Genomic DNA, 25,011 nt, shown 5'->3' with positions numbered 1-25,011 from the left:
CTCGGGTGTTGGAGAAAGGGTAAGAGTGTCCGTAATTACAGATAAATGATATTATACACGTAAATTCACAGTTAACAGCTTCATGCACAGTTTGCACATTAAATATCAGATAACTTAAGGGTGTTAGTTATGCTAGTGTTAGCAGGTAGGAGGAGATGTATGTTAGCAAAGTTAGCTGCGCAGCTTATCTGAGTCGTTTTTGGTTTCATTTTGTCATATATGACAGCGTACTTAATCTTTTAGTTAACATGTCAAGTTAAACAACCTAGATATGATAGCGCCGCTAGCTTAGCTGTTAGCTCGACCCGTAAAGCGTGTTTGCTGCAGCTTTCCTTCTCCTCTCACTGTACCTGCACAGATGTTACTCCTGGTCTGTGTCAGGCTGTGATTCACTCAGAGGCTCGTTGTAATCTCGCATCTTGTCGATGTTTCCATTGACTCAGAGTTTCTATTCCTCAGTGAGGAGGTCTCCATCACTCTGTTTGCATCAGGTCATGTTCCTCCTGCCGGGCTGAGGTGAATCTTTCTCTCCCTCCTCCTTTAACCGCCTCTTATGTTCCCTTTGCAGTAAAGATCAGAGTCGTGCTCCTCCGTCTGTGGCTCAGGGCCTCCACTGGCTCCTGTTTTCTTAGGAGAGGCTTTGTTTGAAGCTTTTTCTAACTCATTGTGTCTCAGCAGAAATAAGACTTGCCACCACAGAAGAAAAGGAGCTCCTGCTCACTTTGACCACATTAAGTTCCTGTCATCTTTGAAGACCTTTTCCAGCGCCTGTTTCCTTCTTTATCTTGGCTCTCTGTGCTGAATCCAGAGAGCGAGACAGACTTTTTGATATCATGTCTCAGAAGACGCAGGCTGACGGCGCTCAGAAACACTTCACCGTGGGTAGGGGGCTCCTGGCCGCTGCAGAAACCTTGAACTTCAGCATGAACGAGCAGCGTCCCAACAGACCAATGGGGGTGGGGTGGGTGTGGACATGGCCATGGAGGGCCAGGACGGCAGCGGGCAGATGCCCCGACGTGGCGGCGGTGGCAGCAGTAGCAATCTTGGCAGCACCATGAAGCTGTTTGCCAGTTTGGGGCTGTCGCCCTCTGACCTGGACGCTCTGGCTGAAATCCCTGAGGAGGATATCAGTGTGGAGACGCTGCCACACATCCTCAGGCAGCTGAAGAGCCGCAAGGGGGAAGCAGGAGAGCGGCGGGCGGCCATGTCCTCTGATGCTGCGTATCGAGGAGGAAGCTGGGAAGAGGGGCACGTGGGGAGGATGGGCAATTCTTCTCTGGGACAAGGTTCAGCCAAGTCCTCCACAGACTTTGGGTACAGCTCCCTGCAGGACGTCTCCTCCGGCCGGGGCTACGGCTTAAATTACAGCGGTGGAGGTGGGAGCAGAGAGAGGCCATACTCTGAGCTTTCCCACCGCGGTGGGCTCGGCATGGGCCCGTCTGAGCCCGTCTTTATGCAGAGGAGGATGGGCTCCCCGTCAAACGGAAAAGTCCAAGACTTCTTGGGAGTCATGCCCCCCATGTTCCCCCACGTGTGCTCTCTTTGTGACTTTGACGTTCATTCCACCATGGTGAGTACGTCCAACCTGCTTCCTCTTTTCTTCTCGGACTAACTGTAAATGTTTGAGCTCCAGTCTTCCTTCAGTCAGTGACAGGCGCTGATTCAGGTCCGGTTTACTTCATATAATTTCCTTGTTGTATCTCCTCACAGCATGTTCCCTCTCTCAATTTTCTCAGCTGAAGCTCTCCAGCATTGAACAGTTAGATTTGGATCTTTCCAGGGGTCATCCAATCAAAGCAAAAATCTCTTTTTATAATTAGTATCTGTTCACATGAGCTGGTAAAGCTGTTAATGTTACACATTCAGTCTGATTTACTTGATCTTTTCACTTCATTAGCTTTAACAAAGTCCTGGGAGGATCTTGATTTGCTCCTTGTGTCTCCAACATGAAACATTTGAAGCTCCTCACACATTCATGGACTTATCGAATTGGCAGCTTTTAAACCTGTGAGACTTTTGGCAGCTGGGGTCTTGTGTTTGTTTTTCTTCAGTTTGTGGTGTCAGGAGTGAGAAAGAAGGATTTAATCGATTATCACTCGAATTTGGACATTTAAATTGTCTCTGAGAAGAAATGTACAGTTTTTGGCTTTAAAGCAAAAAATTTTAACATGGACGCACATGGTTTTTTTCAATGCTGACCAAACATAATTTACCAAAAATCAACAGGAAGTTAGTAACCTACTAACCAAAGTCACACAGTGAGCAGGTTTGATGATATGTGGGTGAGCTCTTCTTGCCTGTATGACTGTCACTGATGGCTTAAAAAAAGTATCAAATACTGTCTGTTATAGTGATTATTGCACACAAAATATAATGAATTATTAGTTTTTCTAGGTCTTAAAAAGATCTTAATCATGAATTTTTGGTTTTAAAATGGAAACCCGATGAACTGCATTTAACTTGTTAGTAAATCTGGTCCTAAGTGATTGTGTGGATGACGCTATGAAGGTTAATACCTGTGTGAACTGTTCCTTTAATATACAGGTTGTATTTTAGGAGAAACAGCCTGTTGAGTGTCAGTAATGCTCTGTTTGTGTTTGCAGGAGTGGAACCAACACATTAACGGCCTCTACCATGCTGAAAACAGACGGCAGCTTCTTGACATGTGAGTCGCTCTTAATACACAACAGTGAGCCAAAACAGATTATGTTTTGAATCTGTTAACAGCATGTTCACATCAGAACAAATTAGGTTGGTTTGCAGAGATTCAGGACCCAAACCAACGCAAACATGCTCCTCTGGCTCATCGGTGTTGACTAAATGCCCCTTTGAGGTCTGTTCCTCTTTATCAGATGTGTAACACTGAATGTTGTTTTTCAGGTATCCAGAGTGGGACCCTGGTATGGGCCCAGGCAGAGGGTAAGAGATGCTAACATTAAGCTCCTCCTTTAGTGTTTGAGATGTTAGATTTAGAGTCCTAAAGGACCTCGGCGTAACCTTGGAAAAGTGTTATTACTGACAGCCATGCACAAACAGACTGTCCTGCACTGTTTTGTCTTTCTGTTGTTTGCATTGTATGTCATGTATGGTGCACAGCAGCAGAGAGAGCAGCAAGCATACTGTACACCTGACAGGCAACTTCCTGTTTGGTCAGATGGGCTTCATTAGATAAATCCAGCATGTAGAAATCCCTCCACAGGCTGTTAGAAACAACCAAGACAGTCTGAGAGTTTCATTTTTTTTAAGCTGACTTACAATCTGTTCAGATGTTGGAAAAAATACATGAATATAAATTTTATTTGTGGGAAAAACTTTAAAGATTCAGAAACTTTCCTGCCTCCAGAGGTTTCACAAACCATCTCTTTGATTGTGTTGTGTGTTAATAATCTAGATGTCTGATAACTGACGATCACATGTTTTTAATTCCAGTGGTCGTCCCTGGGAGACCCCCAACCTGTCTGCAGGACTGCTGGGACCAGCCCCCATGTCTTCAGGACCAATGGCAGGGATGTCCTCGAGCTGGGGTGGAGGTGAGGGACCCACAGATGTCTTATTTTATCACTATTAATACTATTAGTACTTCATGATTATTTTAAGTCATTTATCACTTTCTCTCTGTGTGGGGAGTCACTATTTAATTCATAAAGATGGTTTCAGACAGTTGACGTCAAGTCTTTAACTTCCAACCGATCAAGTCGGGTTCTCCTGTGAGCTCAGTGTTACATTTGTATGCCAAGCTTGCTGACTTTGGGATAAAAATGGTTAAAAAGCTCAGGTATAGTAAATACAGAGAGCCATTAAAAAAAGTGGGTGAGGGTTAAGAGACCCGGCTGTTTAGTGCCCTCGGAAAGCTGCAGACACTTTTTGAAATCTGTCTTTTCTCATGTGCAAACATCGGTGTGTTTGTGTGTCAGGAGGAGGAGGAGGACGTGGTCCCGGTCCATTGGGACAGAATAAGGTGAGTTTGATCCCCTATGTCTCTCTGCTGTTTCTTCCTGCGGATCAGCTTATTTCTGCAGAGCTCAGCTGGTTTCAGTAAAGACTGTGTCGTGTCCTCAGCTGAGGAGCAGGGTGGTGGTGGTGAAATATGAAAGGAAGCCTCTCAGCGACAAGACGCTGTTCGCCCTCGCCGAGTGCTTCGGCTGCCTGAGGGAGCACCTCATCCTCAAGAACAAGGTAGGAAAACTCACCTCGCTGTTTCCACCTCAGTTACTTCTAACTTAGATGTAAACATTAGTTAAACTTTCTTCTTCATAAATGTAACTGAACATTACAATCAGCTGCCTCACCAGTGACTCTTTCATCCACATGAACTCCATCTCCTCAATCTGAAACTGCAGCTGGCAGTCCTCATTCTCCTTCGCAGCCTCGCTGAGCTGAACCCACTCACAGAGGATCTCCACACCAGGAGGAGGACTGCTGGCACCAGCTGCAGTCCAAGATGGTGGAGATGGAGTCAGATCGAGCTTGTGATAAGAGACTATAGATAGCTGGAGTTCAAAGAAGTCTGAATATAATCCAGTAATAACAACATTAAATACGTGGTTGTGAAACTGGTCGTGAAGCAGACCTCTCTGAGGAAAACTGAATTCAGCATTGAAGTCTAATCTTTGTGACCATCAGGCTTTTCTGGAGATGAGCACACATGAAGAAGCTCTGGACGTGGTGAACTACTACCAGCAGCATCCACTGTTGTTGTACGGCAAACCCGTCACCTTCTACCTGTCCCAGACCCTCATGTTCATCGAGGTAACATCGCCCTCGTTCGCTAAATAAAACTCGCCGCTTCCCCACAGACTCAGATCCTAAGAAGTTTCTGTTTCTAACCCGCAGAAAGACGAGCGACTAATGGACCGACCGACAAAGCGGCCGGTGGACCGACCAGGGGACCAACTGATGACCCGGCGGGTGGAGCGGACGATAGACAAACCTGAGAAAGAGGTCAAAAGTCACGGCAGCAAGGTGGTTTTCTTTTACCACCTGCCCCGAGAGGACGAGAAGAAACAGGAGCTGCTGACCCTCGCCGAACGCTTCGGTGTGGTTGAGAAACACCTCTTCTTAACCGACCGGGTAAATAAACCAGAGCAGGAAACACTGCTGCTCTTTGAGTGCTGATGTGATGCCAGCATTACTACAGAAAGTGTGGAGATCAGATTGGGCTGAGTATAGCCTGTGATAAGGTGAAGTAAGTTTGAATGATGGCTGCTTTTGTGTTCGTCTGTGTGTCCAGGCGTTTATTCAGCTGGCAGCTGTGGAGGATGCAGAGATGCTGGTGAAGCATTACACCCAGAACCCCCTCGTCTTCAATGGGAGAATAGTCCGTCTCAACATCTGCACCAAATACAAAACCCTCAAGTGAGTACCCGGCTTCAGACACTGCTACCATGACCTGGTGTAGGAACTGTAAACACATACATGAATGAGATGCAGTGAAAGAGACAGATACAACATTTTGGACTGGAGGTTGTGGGAAACAAATGAAATAAAAGACAGTCACCTGACCTGGTGACTGGAGGTTTATTCTACTGAAAGAACTAAAAGTCAATGAAACCATTAAGCATTGGAGGTCATTTTACATAAGACATGTTTATAAACTCTTTCATAAGCTCCCTCCAGACCACTCAGTTATTATTTTGGACAAACACTTTAGCGTATTTAATGAAAGTGTGCGTATTATGAATATTGTCAGAATTAGATGCCCTTTTAAAATGGCCTTGTATTGAAATGTGACAGGACAAACAAACCAATGTTTGTTCTTGTTCCTCCATGTCACAGACTTTAAACTGGTCCAGCACAACTGATCCATGATATTTCAGCTTTCGTAGATCATAGCAGACGTCATGTTGAAAACAGCAGGGTGTCAGCAGAAGTAGCTCCAGATTAGCCAGTGAGCAAACCCGACTCTTTGATTAAAAGTTAGAAATCGAACATCATCTCTGACCTCGTTATGAGAGGTGGTGTTAGCTGGCTAACTGCTAACACAGTGTATATATGTCAGGATACACATGTTAGCTTAAACTCATACACACTCGTTCATACAGTGTGAAGCACAAACAGGGCGGAGGAGACAGTTCGAGCCAGAAGAATGGCAGAGCCGAGTCCTCCAACTCCAGGAGCAGAGAGGAAAAGAAGGAAGAGGAGGAGAAGGACAAAGTGAAGATGGTAATACAGGAGGACGACGAGGATGAGGAAGTGTCAGGAGTGATGGAAGGAAGGGAGGACGGAGAAGAGGAGCAGGCACCTGATGGCGAGGAGGAGGAAGAGCAGGCACCTGATGGCGAGGAGGAGGAAGAGCAGGCACCTGATGGCAAGGAGGAGCAGGCACCTGATGGCCAGGAGGAGGAGGAGAAGGCACCTGATGGCCAGGAGAAGGAGGAGCAGGCACCTGATGGTGAGGAGAAGGAGGAGCAGGCACCTGATGGTGAGGAGAAGGAGGAGCAGGTACCTGATGGTGAGGAGAAGGAGGAGCAGGTACCTGATGGCAAGGAGAAGGAGGACGAACCTAAGGGAGCAGAGTCTGTGAAGGAGACGGTAGAGGAGTCTGAGGATGCTCAACAAGAGGAGGAGGAGGAGAAGAAAGAGGAGGAGAAGGTGAGAAAACAAAAAAGATGAAAAAAAAAATATTAAAGCCAAAAGTGATTCCTGAAATTAAACTGGACTGCACACAGGTTACTGATGATGTCACCGATGACACACCTGGAGACGTGGGTGAGGTCAAGCAGGAGGCGGAGTCAGAGCCAAAAACAGAAGCAGCACAAGCAGAAACCTCGGCCGAGGACCACAAGGGCAAAGGGGAGGTGAACATGGAGGCGCTTGAGGCAGCAGAGGGAGATCTACCCGAAGAAGAGGTGACACACCTGCTCTGTCCTTCAGTCTGTAATCCAGGAGTGGCACAGGTGTGTTAATGATGTCTCTTCCAGCAGGACTTCCCAGAGAACATGGAGGACTTTGTGACGCTGGACGAGCTGGAGGAAGACAACGACGAAGCCCACGGAGAGTCGGACGACATCGGTACCTGATCAGATCAATATTTAGAGCTCAAAGTTAACACACCAGTACCTGTAATCCACTGCAGCACCAGCTTTGCTTTAAAAAAGTCATTTTCCTTGATGGATGTGAGGACGATGTCTTCAATCGAAAAAAAGGTGTTTGAAATTAATGCACATCTTCCTCTCTGTTTGTGTCTCCTCTTCTCTGCAGACAACACGAGGCGAGGGGTACGTACCCGAGCGCCGTCGCTCTGATACCTTTAATATTTGACTTCATGTTTCTGTGGATCACTGCATCGCAAGAATCTCAGTTTTTCACTTTATTAATACATTTGAAATATTTTCACCTTTTCTGTGGTCCATTATTTTACAACTGAAGGGTGGAGAGCTCGCACTGTATTGGTGAATTAATGACTCCCTCAAGTGGAGGAGTTCAAATGGTTTGTGAGTGAGGGGAGATTGACAAAGTTCAACTGCAATTGAACTTTTGATTCACAATACCTTTAGTTTTATATGTAATTGCACTACCTTTAGACATTTTTATGAGATTTCCAACATAACCTGTGTTCAGAAACCTGTTTTTATTCACTCTGTTTCACTGTAATTCCTCAATTCCTGCTCCTCCCATCAGGGTATGAGGGTGGTGAACATCGTCGGCTTCAGGCGAGGGTACCAGTACCTCAACGAGCTGCTGAGACTCGCCCAGCCTTTCGGGAAGGTGGTCAGACACCTGGTGCTGGACCTGAGACCCGAGGTACCCCATTCAGTGTTGAGTAAAAGTTTAATCCTGGACATTTGTATCGCTGCAATAAAGCAACTTTTTCAAACATCACTTGAAAAATGTTCCAAATGCAATTTGGAGAAGTGGTAAATATAGAAGTGGTAAACGAACCTGCTTCCAATTGTAGTAGTTGGATATTTCCTGAAAAGTATTTTTAAATATCACATTGTCTCCTCTCCCTTGTCAGGCGTTCCTTCAGTTCGCCACGGAAGAAGAAGCACGGGCAATGGCCAACTTCTACAACGGGAACATCACGGCGTCGGTGTGCGGGCGGCCGGTGAAGATCAGTCACTCCATGAGCTACCCCACCATCCAGGTGATTTATTTATTTTTTTAACCTCCATGTTATGTTTTCATCTGATTTATTAATTTCTACAAAATTTGACCCTCAGAATAAGGTTTGTGTCTAAAATGTTCTAAATACATACACCTTAGCCAGACTGCAGTGGTCACTGGTTAAAGCTAAAATATAAAAATTAAATAAGTAAAATTAGCTTTGAGCAGTCATTTAAAACAAACCACAGATTCAGCTGTTCCAAAGTTTAATAGCTACAACCTCCAAGTGTGATCAGCTCTGGATTTACAATAAGATCATGGATCAATTAAAAGATTCTGATCAGATGATCAAACGGGCCGACTGCTGTTTTAAGGCTTCAGCAGGTCTGCTACATAAGCAGGTGCCTGGCTTTGTTGGACTTTTTGTTTATAGTAAAACTAAAATGAATTGTGACTTACACTGGAAGTCGGTGGCAGGATGCAGGATCAGAGAAGATGTGGATCTTATTAGTGTTCCAGATTATTGTGGGCCAGTAAAAATGTGATATTTGTGACATTTGTCAGATAAAAGAAACACGACTGTATGAGGACATGTCGGTGTTTGTTTTCTCCTTTGTGGGCTCATTTTCTCTGTGTTTGCCGTTTAGTCCGGTTCTAGCAAGGTGGTCTACATCGGGCAGATCCCCAACAGCAAATACACAGATGAGGAGGTCCTGAAGCTCGCCGAGCCATATGGGAGGGTCAAGAAGTACTTCCTGAACAGGATCCGGAGAGAGGTATGGAACTGGGAGGAATGCATGTCCGACCTGAATCTGTTTAACTCCTGCTGCTTTAAAGCTGTCCGATGTTTGTCCTCAGTGTTTCCTCGAGATGTACAATGCCGAGGATGCAGAGAAGATGGCTGCAGATCATAAAGCGAAGCCGCTAAGATTCAACGGGAAGCGCCTGACCCTCTACGTGAGCAGGAAGTACAAGCAGCTCAAACATGGGTGAGTTCCTTCTTTTTCTTCTTGTGTGCTCGCTGCACGAGTTTGAATTGTTAGTTTCTCTTCACAGCAGCAGTCGTCTTCAGGCCTTTTATCTAAAGGTAGATCTGGAGATGACACCTGTCTTTTACAGCTTGTGGATGTATTTTGCTTTAAGCTGAAGCCTCTGAACCCCTCAATCACGTCTGTCCATTAAGCCACAGAGTCCCGAGCACCAAGAAGAGAGCGAGTGAGAGCCCGCCACTAAAATCCCCCCATGACAGCGAGGAGCCTCCAGGAAAAAAGCTTAAAGAGGAGGTCAAACCAGAGGATGAGGAGAAAAAGGAGGAGGAAGTGCAGAGCTGTGATGTCAGTGGTGAAGAAACGGTGACGGACGAAAATTCGGCTGCTAAGCTGAAGGACAGCGAGGACGTGAGTCGTTTGTACAGCTCGTTAATGAAGCGTTTGATCAAAGAGTATTTCGGTGACATCGAATTCATTTAAACATCTTTCCATCAACTGACCAGAGATTTGAGCTAATTGCTAACATGCTAACGATGGAAAACTTTGTTTTTACTCATTTTAATTATTTAAATAAATATTGATTAGAAATAAAACAGGTGAACAAGAGGAATCTTTTGTTTTTCTCTTTTATTTTCGCAGATGGAGACATCGACTAATCAGAATGGGCAGACAGAGGCTGTTCCTGTCGCTGCGAACAAAGCCAGCGCGGCGCCTCTGCCGCTGTACGATCCCACCACACCCATCGGTGAGAAAGCTTCGCCAGGTCATCGTCAGGTTCACGTTAAAACACTCACCGTCATCATCGTCATTGTTGTCATTTCAGGTGTCGAACACGTGAAGACGGGGTTTTACTGCCGCATCTGTTTCCTGTTTTACTCCAACGAAGACACGGCGAAGAAGATGCACTGCAGCAGCCAAGCTCACTACAACAAGCTGCAGGTGCCCACATAATGATACACTTTAGACCTAGCCCCGCCCACATTATAACATACCTGAAGTACATGTGCGACACAGCCCCGCCCACATTACAGCATATGTTTGTTTTCAGAAATACCTGGAGAAGGAGCAGAGCAAAGCAGAGAAGAAGGCGCCGCCGACCTGAGAACACCTGAAGCTGAAGAAGAGGCGTGAATGTCAGATTTTTTTAAGGTTTTTATTTTGTTTCTCTAGCCATGTGTGAAGCACACGTCTGAGTGACTTCCTGCTGCTGCTCTGTGGGCTTAAAGCCTCAAAGACTGTGTTATTGATTAGTTCTGTTATTGATTGGACAAAATAAATGTTGACCAAACAGTCTTAAAAGTATAAAAACATTTTGCCTGTGCAGGTTTTTCCTTTGATTTTCAAACATCTGGTTTTTAAAGTAACATCTGAACAATAAATTATTTTTTTAAGAGTCATAGATGTGAATATTTGTTTAACGTCTGAAACGGACTTGACTTTGTTCTTGGTTTGTCAATAAATGTGTGAAAATGTTTTTAAAATAGACATTTTTATCTTGTTTTTTTATTTATTTAGGGTTAGCTTTTTTTGTTGTGTTTTTTTTTTTTTGTTCCAAAAATAATAAAAAGAAATTACTTTTTTTTCATTCGAAGACATCAGATTTTCTTTGATAATGAGTTTCAGTACCGCATAAAGGGACAAAATTGTACTTCTGCTGTTAATTACCATTTATTAAATATATATTAAAATTAATATACATGAATATTAATTGTATTTACATACAGTTCATTCTCAAAATGTATAATAATTGAAATAATAAAATAAAACTACATTACTATATTTTATATTAATAGTTATACAAATATAAATGTTTTAAAAACGTTAAAATGGTTTTAGTATAAATTTGAATTTTTTCCTGTTGCGCTGATATAGTTATCAGTTGTCAGGTATTATTTTTTGACACTGTATTTAAAACTGGCTGCAGATTTCAGATCTTTCATACGATATAAAAACTGAACCTTTGACACGTGATCGCACTGAGACGTACCATTAAACGGAGCACGGGGGGGAGAGTCCATTGATTAAAATTTATTCACAAGGCCTAAGTGTCCTTCCAGCTCATCAGTCTTGCTGATTATTAAAAAAGTAGTTTAACTAATTAGTAATAAAGACAGAAGAACGAACCGAGGCCTCAGACTAGAAAAAGAACTGCGAAGAGCAGAGAAACCTCAGTAAAACGCGCTGTGAGTTGAGACGAAATATCGCGATACTTCGTAATATGCAATATTCTGGTGCAGTTGTTTCTCACGCAGGCTCATAGATAACTGCTCTAAAGGGTTTTGGAGAAAGGGTAAGAGCGTGTGTATCTACAGATTAATCCACATTATACATGAAAATTCACAGTTAACAGCTTCATGTACAGTTTGCACGTTAAATATCAGATAATTGAAGGGTTTTACCTATGCTAGTGTTAGCATGTAGCAGGCGATGTGTGTTAGCAATGTTAGCGACCTTAGCTACACAGCTTATCTGAGTCATTGTCGGTCTGCTTTTACTCAAGTTTGGATGCTTATTTTTAATTATCTATGCTTTTAGTTAAAACATGCCAGGTTAAACAGAGTAGTGTTTATGGTTGATATTAGCGCCTTTAGGTTAGTTTAGCTGTTAGCCCCTCCCCCGTAGGCGTGTTTACTGCAGCTTTCCTTCTCCTCTCACTGTACCTGCACAGATGTTACTCCTGGTCTGTGTCAGGCTGTGATTCACTCAGAGGCTCGTTGTAATCTCGCCTCTTGTCGATGTTTTCGTGGACTCAGAGTTTCTCTTCCTCAGTGAGGAGGTCTCCATCACTCTGTTTGCATCAGGTCATGTTCCTCCTGCCGGGCTGAGGTGAATCTTTCTCTCTCTTCTCCTTTAACCGCCTCTTATGTTCCCTTTGCAGTAAAGATCAGAGTCGTGCTCCTCCGTCTGTGGCTCAGGGCCTCCACTGGCTCCTGTTTTCTTAGGAGAGGCTTTGTTTGAAGCTTTTTCTACCTCATTGTGTCTCAGCAGAAATAAGACTTGCCACCACAGAAGAAAAGGAGCTCCTGCTCACTTTGACCACATTAAGTTCCTGTCATCTTTGAAGACCTTTTCCAGCGCCTGTTTCCTTCTTTATCTTGGCTCTCTGTGCTGAATCCAGAGAGCGGGACAGACTTTTTGATATCATGTCTCAGAAGACGCAGGCTGACGGCGCTCAGAAACACTTCGCCGTGGGTCGGGGGCTCCTGGCCGCTGCAGAAACCTTGAACTTCAGCATGAACGAGCAGCGTCCCAACAGACCAATGGGGGTGGGGGTGGGTGTGGGCATGAGCATGGAGGGGCAGGACGGCAGCGGGCAGATGCCCCGACGTGGCGGCGGTGGCGGCAGCAGTAGCAATCTTGGCAGCACCATGAAGCTGTTTGCCAGTTTGGGGCTGTCGCCCTCTGACCTGGACGCTCTGGCTGAAATCCCTGAGGAGGATATCAGTGTGGAAACGCTGCCACACATCCTCAGGCAGCTGAAGAGCCGCAAGGGGGAAGCAGGAGAGCGGCGGGCGGCCATGTCCTCTGATGCTGCGTATCGAGGAGGAAGCTGGGAAGAGGGGCACGTGGGGAGGATGGGCAGCTCTTCTCTGGGACAAGGTTCAGCCAAGTCCTCCACAGACTTTGGGTACAGCTCCCTGCAGGACGTCTCCTCCGGCCGGGGCTACGGCTTAAATTACAGCGGTGGAGGTGGGAGCAGAGAGAGGCCATACTCTGAGCTTTCCCACCGCGGTGGGCTCGGCATGGGCCCGTCTGAGCCTGTCTTTATGCAGAGGAGGATGGGCTCCCCGTCAAACGGAAAAGTCCAAGACTTCTTGGGAGTCATGCCCCCCATGTTCCCCCACGTGTGCTCTCTTTGTGACTTTGACGTTCATTCCACCATGGTGAGTACGTCCAACCTGCTTCCTCTTTTCTTCTCGGACTAACTGTAAATGTTTGAGCTCCAGTCTTCCTTCAGTCAGTGACAGGCGCTGATTCAGGTCCGGTTTACTTCATATAATTTCCTTGTTGTATCTCCTCACAGCATGTTCCCTCTCTCAATTTTCTCAGCTGAAGCTCTCCAGCATTGAACAGTTAGATTTGGATCTTTCCAGGGGTCATCCAATCAAAGCAAAAATCTCTTTTTATAATTAGTATCTGTTCACATGAGCTGGTAAAGCTGTTAATGTTACACATTCAGTCTGATTTACTTGATCTCTTCACTTCATTAGCTTTAACAAAGTCCTGGGAGGATCTTGATTTGCTCCTTGTGTCTCCAACATGAAACCTTTAAAGCTCCTCACTTATCGAATTGGCAGCTTTTAAACCTGTGAGACTTTTGGCAGCTGGGGTCTTGTGTTTGTTTTTCTGTAGTTCGTGGTGTCAGGGTTTCTTCTGGGGCATTAAGTCTGAACATTTAAAAAAGGAATTAAGGTCTTAAAATGTTCTATTTCCCAAGCCTTTGCTAAAGATTTGGGAAATATACACATGGTATTTTATAACCTTCTTAAAATCAGTGACACTTTTAAAGGTTACTGTTTTGTCTTGCCCGTTTAGAATCCAAAGAGATTCACATTACCCTTTTCTTAGAAAAAAGGCATCAAATGCTGTTTTTCTTTTCTTTTTTTAAAATCATTTCTAAAAGATCTTAAAAAGCACTAATTTTGATTTTTAAAATGGTACAGGAACAATTTTATCATACCCTTTCAGTAACCAGTGATGACTTTTTGTTTTACTTAGTTTTTTTTTTTTTTTTAACTTTTCCCTGGGTGCTTTTCCGAATGAACCACTTAAGGTTAATAACTGTTTAAACTGGACCTTTGATATAGAGGTTGCTTATTAGGAAATGAAATGGTTTGAGCGTAACTCATTCTCTAGATGTGTTTGTAGGAGTGGAATCAACATGTTAATGGACTCCGCCATGCTGAAAACAGACGGCAGCTTCTTGAAATGTGAGTCGCTCTTAATACACAACAGTGAGCCAAAACATTGAAACCACCTGCAGTCAGTCAAGATGTGTCACCTAATTGGTTTAGGCTGAATTGAACTCAGAAGTCTTTCCCTCTTTAATAGATGTTTAATATTGTGTGAATGTTTTTTTTTTCTTTCTTTTTTTTTTTCTTTTAGGTATCCTGAGTGGGAACCCGGTATGGGCTCAGGTAGAGGGTAAGAGACACTGATACTGTTAGTAAAACAGTAATTATAGTGTAGAAAATAATTCATCTGCTGCTCTCTGTAATCATGACTGAATTGTGGACTCCATTTCTAAGCTAAGTGATAGCACTAGCATTTCTAAGTTAGCTTGTGCTGTCATTGAAGCACTCAGAAGTGAAATCATGACATGGACTAGCAGAGTTAGCCCACATGCTGCGACAGGCAAATGAGGGGGACATTACAATTCAGTCTGTTGACACACTGGAAGTAAAAATACTTCAATACTTCAAATTAAAGTAAAATCTGTGATAGACTGCAGATGAAAATCAGACATCATATCATAAAAAATCAAATTCTGCTACTGTCAAAGGGTTCACAGACTCTTTGCAGCTTCTATAGCTTGTTTGTGTTAATTGAGTAATTTTTATATTGTATTAGATAATATATTTTGTTCTAATATTCCAGATGTTTGATAACTGACTCACACCTAGTTCATTTATTTCTAGTGGAGGTCTCTCAGAGACCCCCAACCTGTCTGCAGGGCTGCTGGGTCCCGCCCCCATGTCTTCGGGACCAATGGGAGGGATGTCCTCGAGCTGGGGTAAGATACATGCAGATGCCGTTTTCTTCTTGTAATTATTACTATTATCATTATTGCTGGAGGTTTTAGTCCACTCCAGGACATAAATCGGTCTTAACTTATCCTTATGTATTTTTTGAAATTCTAAAGCAGGAGGGCTGATCGTGATATTTTAAATCTATCATTTTTTTAATATAATGAACGTTTATTTGCTCATTTAATGTACTGACTTCACTTGCATCCTTAACTTAGTCTTTTTACTCAATTTAATTTAATTACTTTAGCTTATTATAATATACTCATTTATTTACTGTACTTGTGTAATTAAAGGAATTAAGTAAATTATCTTTAATTTTGTTTCAATACTTAGTTGTCTGTCTTATTTACTTTACTTATCTTACTGTACATACTGTACCTACTTTACTTACTTACGTGGTTCTTATTTTCCCTAATTTACTGGCTGTACTTGCTTTACATATCTTACTTCTATAGTTACGCACATTGTTTTCTTACTACACCTAGTTTTGTTACCTACTTTACTTATCTTAATGAATCAGCCTAGCTTTCTTAGTTTTCTTATGGACCTGACTTAGGTTTGAACAATTTGAGAACAAGGTGACGCAGGATTTTGAAATTCATACCATAGGTGCATCTACTAGGAGGGTGAGAGGTGGCAGAGGCTGCCGCCAGTATTTTCTTTAATTTAGTTTTACTCTTGCCATCCTTTACTTTCTGACTTATTTAACTGTCTGTACTTTATTAACTTTACTTTCTTTGCTTACTTTTTTCCATTTACTCAGTGTACTTCTTTGTTTATTTAGTCTACTTGTCTTACTTAATTACTTCATTATTTTACTTTACTGTTACTATTTCTGTTTATTTACTGACTGTACATACTTACTCTACTTAAGTACGATAAGTAGCAAAACTAAATTAACGTGTTTTACTTTTTTGCTTTTCTTCCAGTAATTTGTTTTCTTCCTTGTCAGACTCTCCTCACTTCATTTACTGTGTTTATTGTACTCACTGTATTTAGTGTACTTTATTTACCTGCTTACTTTACTTACTGTGATCACTTTAGTGAGTAAAATAAATAAACTATAATTGCTCTACTTGGCTTACTTTATTTTACTCAGCTTTCTTACTTTACTTGTTATACTTACCTTATTAATTGGGTTAGTGTACTTACTATATACTTTTGTTACTGTGCTTATCTTACTTTATTTACTTGCTGACTTGCCTTACTTAATAAACTTAATAATTCCTCTGAAAATGTTCGGGCACAAAAACCATCACAGATATAAAAAAAAAAAAACAGAGACGTCAGGTGCTCAAAATAGTCCTTAGACTCAAACATTAGAACAGGCTTTTCCCAGCAGCACGCCATGTAATAAATACTCACAAAGAAAATGGCGGCCATTACAGCTTCTCTCTAAAAATGTATAGTTTCAGGTGTCGTGTACTCCAGGTACACTTCACGCAAATCGAGTTGCCCGAGATTCACAGAATTTACAGAATATGCACTATTTTGTGATATGAAGCGTTATCAGGATGGGAAATGTTTTATATCAGGATATGAGATTTTGGTCATATCGCACAGCCCTAATTTAATATAATTAGTGCCTTTAAAAAGTGTATTTCTGTATAAAATATAAAAAACCCTGCACGGTCATTTTGGTCACTTAAAAGACGTTAAATTGGTGGCCTAAATATTGTGTTTTTCTGTTTCAGGTGGTGGTGGAGGTCCTGGACAGCTGGGTCTGAATAAGGTCAGTCTGAACACTTGTGTCACCTGCTGTGTCTCTGACCCTGTGGATTTCAGAGGGTTTCAGTAAACGTATTTCCTCCCTCCGTGCCAAACACATTGTTTAAAAGTTCATGTCATCCAGAATGTCTTTGAAAAGCTATGTGGTGCTTCAGTGACGGTGCAGCAGTGTTAAATGTCGTGTCCTCAGCTGAGGAGCAGGGTGGTGGTGGTGAAATACGACAGGAAGCCTCTCAGCAACAAGACCCTGTTCGCCTTTGCCGAGCGCTTCGGCTGCCTGAGGGAGCACCTCATCCTCAAGAACAAGGTAGGACAGCTCACCTCGCTGTTTCCTCTTCATTCATCTCTGAGGAAGGGAAAAATTTTTTCCTTTTAATAATTTTTAAAAATCATAGGGAACAAAAAGAAAAAACGGATTTTGGCCTTAGATTGGGACACTTACATGAATTTGATGTAGACATCAGCTGTACTCGTGAAATTAAAGTAAAAATAACACAAATTAAAAGTGCAAAATTCTGAGTACCCCTATGAACTCTGAGGGGCTGTAACTGGAAATATTCATTGTGTTAAGGTAAAATTTTGCTGGGCTTTGCGAGGTTAGCTGATTCTGTCGGGATTGGGTCGGAGGTAACGATTGATTTTAAATGTGACGACTCATGTAATTTAATATAAATCAGAAGGGGAAGACTAATGAGTCGTAGGAAGGTCAGTCAGTCTCGAAGATGTGTCAGATGTCTGGACTTTTTTCTTTTTTTTTTTTAGAAAATGCAAACAATTTTTTTTTCATGTGTTGTTTGAAGTATTTGTGTTTTGCCTCTGACTCAGAAGAACAATTTTCAGGATGCTTTTTAAAAAGGAGAGCAAAAGAAATATCACGTTAGCGCATCTTAAATAAAATAAAATGGTTTAATGTAACAATAATAATAATAATAGTAATAAATGATGTCTGGATCAAATATAATCAAAGTTTAAAAAAGAACAAAATGTTAATTACAAATTTTATTTAAATTAAGCTGAATATATCTCATAACTCATAAAGTTAAATGGGTCAAATAAGGGTCAATTTTTCAGAAGGATTTTTAAACAAGCGCACCAAATAAACCAAAAAAGAGAAGGGTGACTTGAACTTGAGCAAAAACTTCCCCAGAAAGTCTGTAGAGGTGAAAAACTTTGACCATCGCTCAGTCCAAGCCCTCACACTTTACAGAAACGAGCCAAGCTTCAGTATCGTCCTCCTAAAGGTCACAAACCGCTGGATCTGACCTGTTTCCTGTTTCACGGTAAGACCTAAAGTCTAATTTCTGTGTCCATCAGGCTTTTCTGGAGATGAGCACTCATGAAGAAGCTCTGGACGTGGTGAACTACTACAAACAGCACCCGGCATCTCTGTACGGCAAACCCATCTCCTTCTACCTGTCCCAGACCCTCATGTTCATCGAGGTAATGTTGCCCTGGCCGGTTAAATAAAACTCACTGCTTTCCGACAGACTCGGACCCTCACAGGTTTCCGTTTTTGACCCGCAGAAAGACGAGCGATCGATGGACCGACCGATGGATCGACTGATGGACAGACCTGTGAGGGAGGTCAAAGGTCAAGCCAGCAAGGTGGTTTTTTTCTCCAACCTGCCCCGCGAGGATGAAAAGAAGAAGGAGCTGCTGACCATTGCTGAGCGCTTCGGCGTTGTGGAGAAACACCTCTTCTTAACAGACCAGGTACTGGTGCCATCGCTGACTTTAAGCTTTAGCAAAAAGGAAAGTTTGAAGCCTTAAAAGTCGAGCAGGAGGATCTGTGGGCAGCAGTAGTCGGTAACAAGCTCCCCCTCGTGGAGGGAATTCAGTTGGAAGAATGTAATTCGTTATTTTAATACCCCGGCTCAAAAATCCAATTATTCTCATAAGACAACATGCTGGAGGCAGTGTGGACATGCAGCAGCAAATCATTTCCACATCTTTTGGGAATGTCCTCGTGTGGCTCCATTTTTTGAAGGAAATGCATAAGGTCCTGGAAACAATCTTCCAAAAGAAAGTACAATTTCATTTTGCAGTATTGTACCTAGGTAACTTAGAGAGTCTTAATCTATGTAAACGGGATAAATATTTGTTCGGTGTGCTGTTTGTAGCTTCCAAAAAGGCCATAACCCGCCGTTGGCTTAATGAGGATACTCCTACTATAAATGAGTGGATTGACGTGATATATACTATTTTTGTTATGGAAAGAATAACTTTTAGGCTACAATTGCAGGCGGACTCATTTGACGAATACTGGTCGAAATGGTTGAACTATGTACAAAATGGGAGGCCCGATTTTGTATAATCTTGTTGTATTTTCTGGTTTGTTTGTTTTTTTTGGTTTTGTTTGTTTGTTTATGGGGTTTTTTCTCCCCCCCCCCCCCCCCCCCCACTGTGATTAAGTTGTATTGTTGTACATATTGTATAAATAAGAAAACCAATAAAACATAAATGGGGGGGAAAAAAAAAAAAAAAAAAGTCGAGCAGGGATCTGTCTGAATCCAAACTTCTCATCCCCCATCTACCCAAACATTTTTTTCAAAGACACCAGTCTTGCTTAAACCTGGCATGTCAGCCATGTGGTCTGGCAGTCCTAACTAACATTCAGTTTGTTTATTAATTTTTTTTAATACTGCTTTTCGTGATCGCAGATAGGGTGGAAAGTGAGCTAAAATGAGTTTGACTTTCCATGTGTGCAGGCATTTATCCAGCTGGGAACTGCAGAGGACGCTGAGATGCTGGTGAAGTATTACACTGTGAACTCCCTCACCATCCGAGGAAGACGGATCCGCCTCAATGTCTGCACCAAGTACAAAACCCTCAAGTGAGTACCTCAGACGCCCGATGGCAGTGACATGGTCTGTGACCTGGTGCAGGAACTCTCGAGTATGATTCTTTCCTCTTCTGTGCAGTAGGAAGCACTAACTGAATTTCGTAACTTAGTTTAAGTTAACAAACAGCAAGTGAAGAAAATAAATTTGACAAGAAAAGTAATTGTAGAAAGTAAATAAGTAATTAAGCCAAGTTGAGTAAGAAAAGTTAAGCCAGTAATGCATTAATGCTTCTGTGCTTCACGCAGTGTGAACGCAAGGAAGGGCGGAGGAGACGCTTCCAGCAGGAAGAGCGGCAAAGCCAACTCCACCTCCTCCGGCACCGGAACCAGGACCTCCTCCAAAACCACCTCATCCAAATCATCCACCAGGTCCAAAGAAGACAAGAAGAGGGAGGAGAAGGAGGAGGAGAAGAAGAAGGAGGAGGAAGAGAAGGAGGAGAAGAAAGTGAAGGCAGAGCCAGAGGAGGAGGAAGAGGAGGAGGAGAAGGAAGTCTCAGGAGTGATGGAAGGAGGGGAGGATGGGGAGGAGGAAGAGGAGCAGGCAGCAACTGATGGTGAGGGGGAGGAGCCAGAGGGAGCAGAGTCTGTGAAGGAGACGGTAGAGGAGTCTGAGGATGCTCGACAGGAGGAGGAGGAGGAGAAGAAAGAGGAGGAGAAGGTGAGAAAACTTAAAAGATGAAAAAAAAAAATATTAAAGCCAAAAGTGATTCCTGAAATTAAACTGGACTGCACACAGGTTACTGATGATGTCACCGATGACACACCTGGAGACACGGGTGAGGTCAAGCAGGAGGCGGAGTCAGAGCCACAAACAGAAGCGACAGAAACAGAAACTTCGGCCGAGGAGCATGAGAGCAAAGAGGAGGCGAACATGGAGGCGGCAGAGAGCTCAGAGGCGCCTGAGGCAGTGGAGGGAGATCTACCCGAAGAAGAGGTGACACACCTGCTCTGTCCTTCAGTCTGTAATCCAGGAGTGGCACAGGTGTGTTAATGATGTCTCTTCCAGCAGGACTTCCCAGAGAACATGGAGGACTTTGTGACGCTGGACGAGCTGGAGGAAGACAACGATGAAGCCCACGGAGAGTCGGACGACATCGGTACCTGATCAGATCAATATTTAGAGCTCAAAGTTAACACACCTGTACCTGTAATCCGCTGTAGCACCAGCTTTGCTTTAAAAAAGTCATTTTCCTTGATGGATGTGAGGACGATGTCTTCAATCGAAAAAAAGGTGTTTGAAATTAATGCACATCTTCCTCTCTGTTTGTGTCTCCTCTTCTCTGCAGACAACACGAGGCGAGGGGTACGTACCCGAGCGCCGTCGCTCTGATACCTTTAATATTTGACTTCATGTTTCTGTGGATCACTGCATCTCAGCTTCCTGACACTCCCTCTAAATCTGATCCTCTGAGGTCACACTGTAACTCTATTTAGTGCTTCGTCAGAGGTGTTTGCTTTGATAAATACTCTGAGTTCATAATAATCAATGTGGTTACAATGGTGTTTGCTCAAACCTCCACACAGAGGAAAATTTAGCATTAATAATGATTTTTGATCCATAATATCTTTGCTTTTAAATGTAATTGCACTACCTTTAGACATTTTGAGATTTCCAACATAACTTGTGTTCAGAAACCTGTTTTCATTCACTCTGTTTCGCTGGAATTCCTAATTTCTTGCTCCTCTCATCAGGGTATGAGGGTGGTGAACATCGTCGGTTTCAGGCGAGGGTACCAGTACCTCAACGAGCTGCTGAGACTCGCCCAGCCTTTCGGGAAGGTGGTCAAACACCTGGTGCTGGACCTGAGACCTGAGGTACACCAGAACTCACTCACAGTATTTAAAATATTTAAAATTAGAGATGAATTTAGAAAGTCAGTAAAACTGGGGAGAGCTCCTTTCAGTCATTTGTGAAGCATCTTTTAAGATTAAGGCGTACGTTTTACAGACATCTGTTCTGCGACGTTTAAACACCTCTTTGTTTGACTCAGGCGTTCCTTCAGTTCGCCACAGAAGAAGAAGCACGGGCGATGGCCAGCTTCTACAACGGGAACATCACGGCGTCGGTGTGCGGGCGGCCGGTGAGGATCAGTCACTCCATGAGCTACCCCACCATCCAGGTGAGCGTTCGGGCTGGTTTTATTTCATTACACGACGCGACTTTGTTTGACATGCCGGGTCAGACATGTTTGAAACCTCTGTGTGACTTTCATGTGTCTGAGTCTGCTCTGTCACAGAACTGAGCCACGAACAAATGAAATGCACCGTGTGAAACATCGGCCATCTAAAATCCAAATAACTGACGAAGATAAAGACAGCCCCCAGTTTTAATCTCCAGTGTATATTTCTGACCTTCTAGTAGGGCTGTGCGATATGACCAAAATCTCATATCCCGACAGAAGACAAAGGCTGTTAATGGTCCCACAATCTCATTTTAAGCCCCAGATTGTGGAATGCCTTACCTCCATCTTTGCACTCTTGATTTTGTTGATTGTTTAAAGAAGCAGCGGAAGACTCATTTACTCAGAGTAGCTTTTAACCAGTTTTAAACTACAAAAGCAGGCTGATGATCTGACTGTAACGTGTTAAACTTTTAGTATGGAGTGAGAAAATATTTAAGGGAACTGAACTCCTCATCTCGAGTTTTAAGGTCATTTCTGATCCCTGTAAATACAGACGAGGTCTGAAACATCGTGAATCTCGAAGCGAGACGTTTGAGCTTCTGCACGAGAGTCTGTACATTTCACACTCTTTCCCTCATAACATTTGTAACATGACAGCAACTACTCCAGTTTAGAAAAGGGCTTCAAGGATTACTCCCAGTATGCTTCATGTTGGTGACGATGGACAACAGGGCAGTGGATGAATAGTCAGTTTTGCTTAGGAAGGTTTCTGACTGCTTGAAGTGACCCTGAAGTGTCTTAAGTTAAATTCTCCACATATCCAAAAAAGTAGCTTCAATGCTTCCTCAAGACCGTAGATTTATATAAATACTCTTAAATCCAGATTATTAGCTAGATTAACTGATTCAGAGTGTATTTAAGGTTCTATAAAGCTCAGTTTGCATCAGTGGCGTCTGTTTTATGGCAGCCTTTAGGATTAAAATGAATTAACTTTGAGACCTTTTGAATTTCCCCTACTCGTTTCTTTGATTTGATCACATTTTCTTTTCTGCTTGCTGTTCAGTCCGGTTCCAGCAAGGTGGTGTACATCGGTCAGCTCCCCAACAGCAAATACACAGACGAGGAAATCCTGAAGTTCGCCGAGCCGTTTGGGAAGGTCAAAAAGTACTTCCTAAACAGGATCCGGAGAGAGGTACAGAACTGGGGCAAAAGCACACCTCAACTGAATCGGTTTAATTACTGCTGCTTTAAAACCGTCCAACATTTTTCCTCAGTGTTTCCTCGAGATGTACAATGCCGAGGACGCCGAGAAGATGGCTGCCGATTATAAAGCGAAGCCGCCAAAGTTAAACGGGAAGCGCCTGACCATCTACGTGAGCAGGAAGTACAAGCAACTGAAACACGGGTGAGTGTCATCGTCGTCTTCTGTGGCCCCTGGGTGCATGAGTCACTGCTAACGGCTGTTCGACCAGCCACCAAATAAAAACTACAACCAATCTAGAAACACTCTTTCTCCACAAGCAGCAGCAACTGTCGCTGGAACACGTTTCTGCCATTAACTGCTGGAAAATCCTGTATTTCCAGAATAATCTCCAGGCTGACATCTGGGTGCATGATGTCATCACTGTGCAGGAAACAAAAAAAATAATTATCACAAAACTTAAAAAAACAGAAAACCTCCAAGTAAAAATTCAGTCATGAAAACTTCGACTTGTTTAAACTTCAAATACTGTTTTTATGTTGAAGTGTCCCTGAGAGCCTGCCCCCTAAAGTCGGCCAGGGTTTTTCACTCTTTGGTTTTGAGAAAAACGTTCGATGATGAAAAGTCAAACAACTCTTTCTGTTGTTTTATAAACTTTGTGGAGGTTCTCTGAAAGCCTTGGGACCAGCTGACTGTCGGGTCAGAAGAATATTCTGTAGTGTTGATGAAACATCACATTTTAAAGCTTTGACCAAGCGTCACGCTTTGTTAGTCCAAAGGTTCTGTTCAGTTTTATCTGTACTCCTGTTTTTGAGGCTGTGGTGAAGTATAGAGGTGCATGCTGGGAGTTTGTGTTTGTGTCACATTAAATGCTCCGTCTCATCTCACTGTGTTCGCTCAGCCATCGAACGCCAAGCACCGTGAAGAGAGCGAGTGACGACTCGCCACAAAAGTTCTCGAAAGATGCCGAGGAGCCACCGGCCAAGAAACCTAAAGAGGAGGCCCAACCAGAGGTGGAGGAGGAGAAAAAGGAGGATGAGGAGAATCAGAAGGAGGAGGAGAAGCAGCAGGAGGAGGAAATGGAGACCCCTGATGTGAGCGAAGAGACGGCGATGGAAGAAAAGTCGGCCGCGGAGAAGGTTCCTGAAGTTTCTGCTGAGAGGAGCAGCGAGGATGTGAGTCGTTTCTGAAGATCTTTAATGATTGATAATGGCGTCATTATTGATGACGTCAAATACAGTTGGATTAAACAATTTCTCTCCCCTCAGGAGAAACGGGAGGAGCTGGTGGAGCAGATGGAGACATCGACCAATCAGAGCGGGGAGACCGAGGCTCCTCCTCCTGCTGAGAGCAAACCCAGCGTGGCGTCTATGCCGCTGCCACCGTACGACCCCAACACGCCCATCGGTGAGGACGTTTTCTGATCGCCAGGAAGTCGGCTGGTTTAGGTTTAAAAAAAATAAAATAAAAAGTCATCATCATCGTTACGGTTGTTGTTTTCCTGCAGGTGTCGAACATGTGAAAGCGGGGTTTTACTGCCGCATCTGTTTCCTGTTTTACTCCAACGAAGACACAGCGAAGAAGACGCACTGCAGCAGCCAGGCGCACTACGACAAGCTCCAGGTGAGAACCAGCCCTGCCCCATTAATAGCTCCACCCACACATGACCTCTGAGCCTGAATCAACTCCACCCACCTGACACACGGCTCCGCCAAACAAACTGAAGTTTGTTTGTTTTTCAGAAATACCTGGAGAAGGAGCAGAGCAAAGCGGAGAAGAAGGTGAAGACGACAACGCCGTGAGAACACCCGAAACTGAGGAAGAAGTGTGAATGTTGGACTTTTTTTTAAAAAAATCTTTGTTTCTATAGCAACGTTTGAAGCACACATCGGAGCGACTTTCTGCTGCCGCTCTGTGGCATTGAACCCCGAAAGACTCGCTGTTTGTAGCCACGCCTCCTTTTTTTTTTTTTTTTTTGCTTTATTTCTGCAGGTATTGATTAGCTCTTTTATTGATTTTTCTTTTGTCTAAACGGTCAGGAAAAGGAATACTGTGTTTAAAGGACCAGCTAAACATCTCAATTTAAAAAACAAAACAAAAAAACCCTGATACCTGTACAGGTGTTTACACAGCTGTCAATCACTTTCTTTATTCATCTAAAAACATTGGATCAAAAAATAGAATCACCACAACTCCCCCTCTGCTCAGATCTTTCCCATAATTAAGCTACAGCGTCCTGAAGATGGACTCTCCTTACACATGTCACCTGAGTTCACGCAGGTCACATAAAAATGTGATTTTACTCCAGATTACCTCCGTGATCTTAAAATAT

The 25,011-nt window shown here is 43.3% G+C and overlaps 1 protein-coding gene across 1 annotated transcript; it reads left to right on the top strand.

The window, feature by feature from the left end:
• The first annotated feature begins 40 nt into the window (after positions 1 to 40).
• matr3l1.2 (matrin 3-like 1.2) lies at positions 41 to 24,526 on the top strand. The gene is given in 45 exon segments (XM_019362068.2): positions 41 to 516; positions 679 to 930; positions 933 to 1,570; positions 2,604 to 2,665; positions 2,881 to 2,919; positions 3,430 to 3,530; positions 3,915 to 3,958; positions 4,060 to 4,176; positions 4,624 to 4,749; positions 4,834 to 5,070; positions 5,231 to 5,355; positions 6,042 to 6,591; positions 6,669 to 6,848; positions 6,921 to 7,011; positions 7,201 to 7,217; positions 7,621 to 7,743; positions 7,958 to 8,086; positions 8,694 to 8,822; positions 8,905 to 9,035; positions 9,230 to 9,443; positions 9,675 to 9,780; positions 9,859 to 9,974; positions 10,084 to 10,134; positions 11,743 to 11,861; positions 12,100 to 12,919; positions 13,905 to 13,966; positions 14,142 to 14,180; positions 14,675 to 14,769; positions 16,480 to 16,517; positions 16,704 to 16,820; positions 17,828 to 17,953; positions 18,038 to 18,226; positions 19,222 to 19,346; positions 19,602 to 20,013; positions 20,092 to 20,289; positions 20,362 to 20,452; positions 20,642 to 20,658; positions 21,048 to 21,170; positions 21,347 to 21,475; positions 22,542 to 22,670; positions 22,753 to 22,883; positions 23,581 to 23,854; positions 23,948 to 24,086; positions 24,187 to 24,302; positions 24,422 to 24,526. Coding segments are annotated over 44 exon segments (6,972 nt in total). The 5' UTR covers positions 41 to 516; positions 679 to 833; the 3' UTR covers positions 24,482 to 24,526.
• Positions 24,527 to 25,011: the final 485 nt, after the last annotated feature.

Source organism: Oreochromis niloticus, linkage group LG2 (assembly GCF_001858045.2).
Source record: "Oreochromis niloticus isolate F11D_XX linkage group LG2, O_niloticus_UMD_NMBU, whole genome shotgun sequence".
In the NCBI taxonomy this organism is placed as follows: Eukaryota; Metazoa; Chordata; class Actinopteri; order Cichliformes; family Cichlidae; genus Oreochromis; species Oreochromis niloticus.
This window is presented reverse-complemented; position numbering and strand designations above follow the sequence as displayed.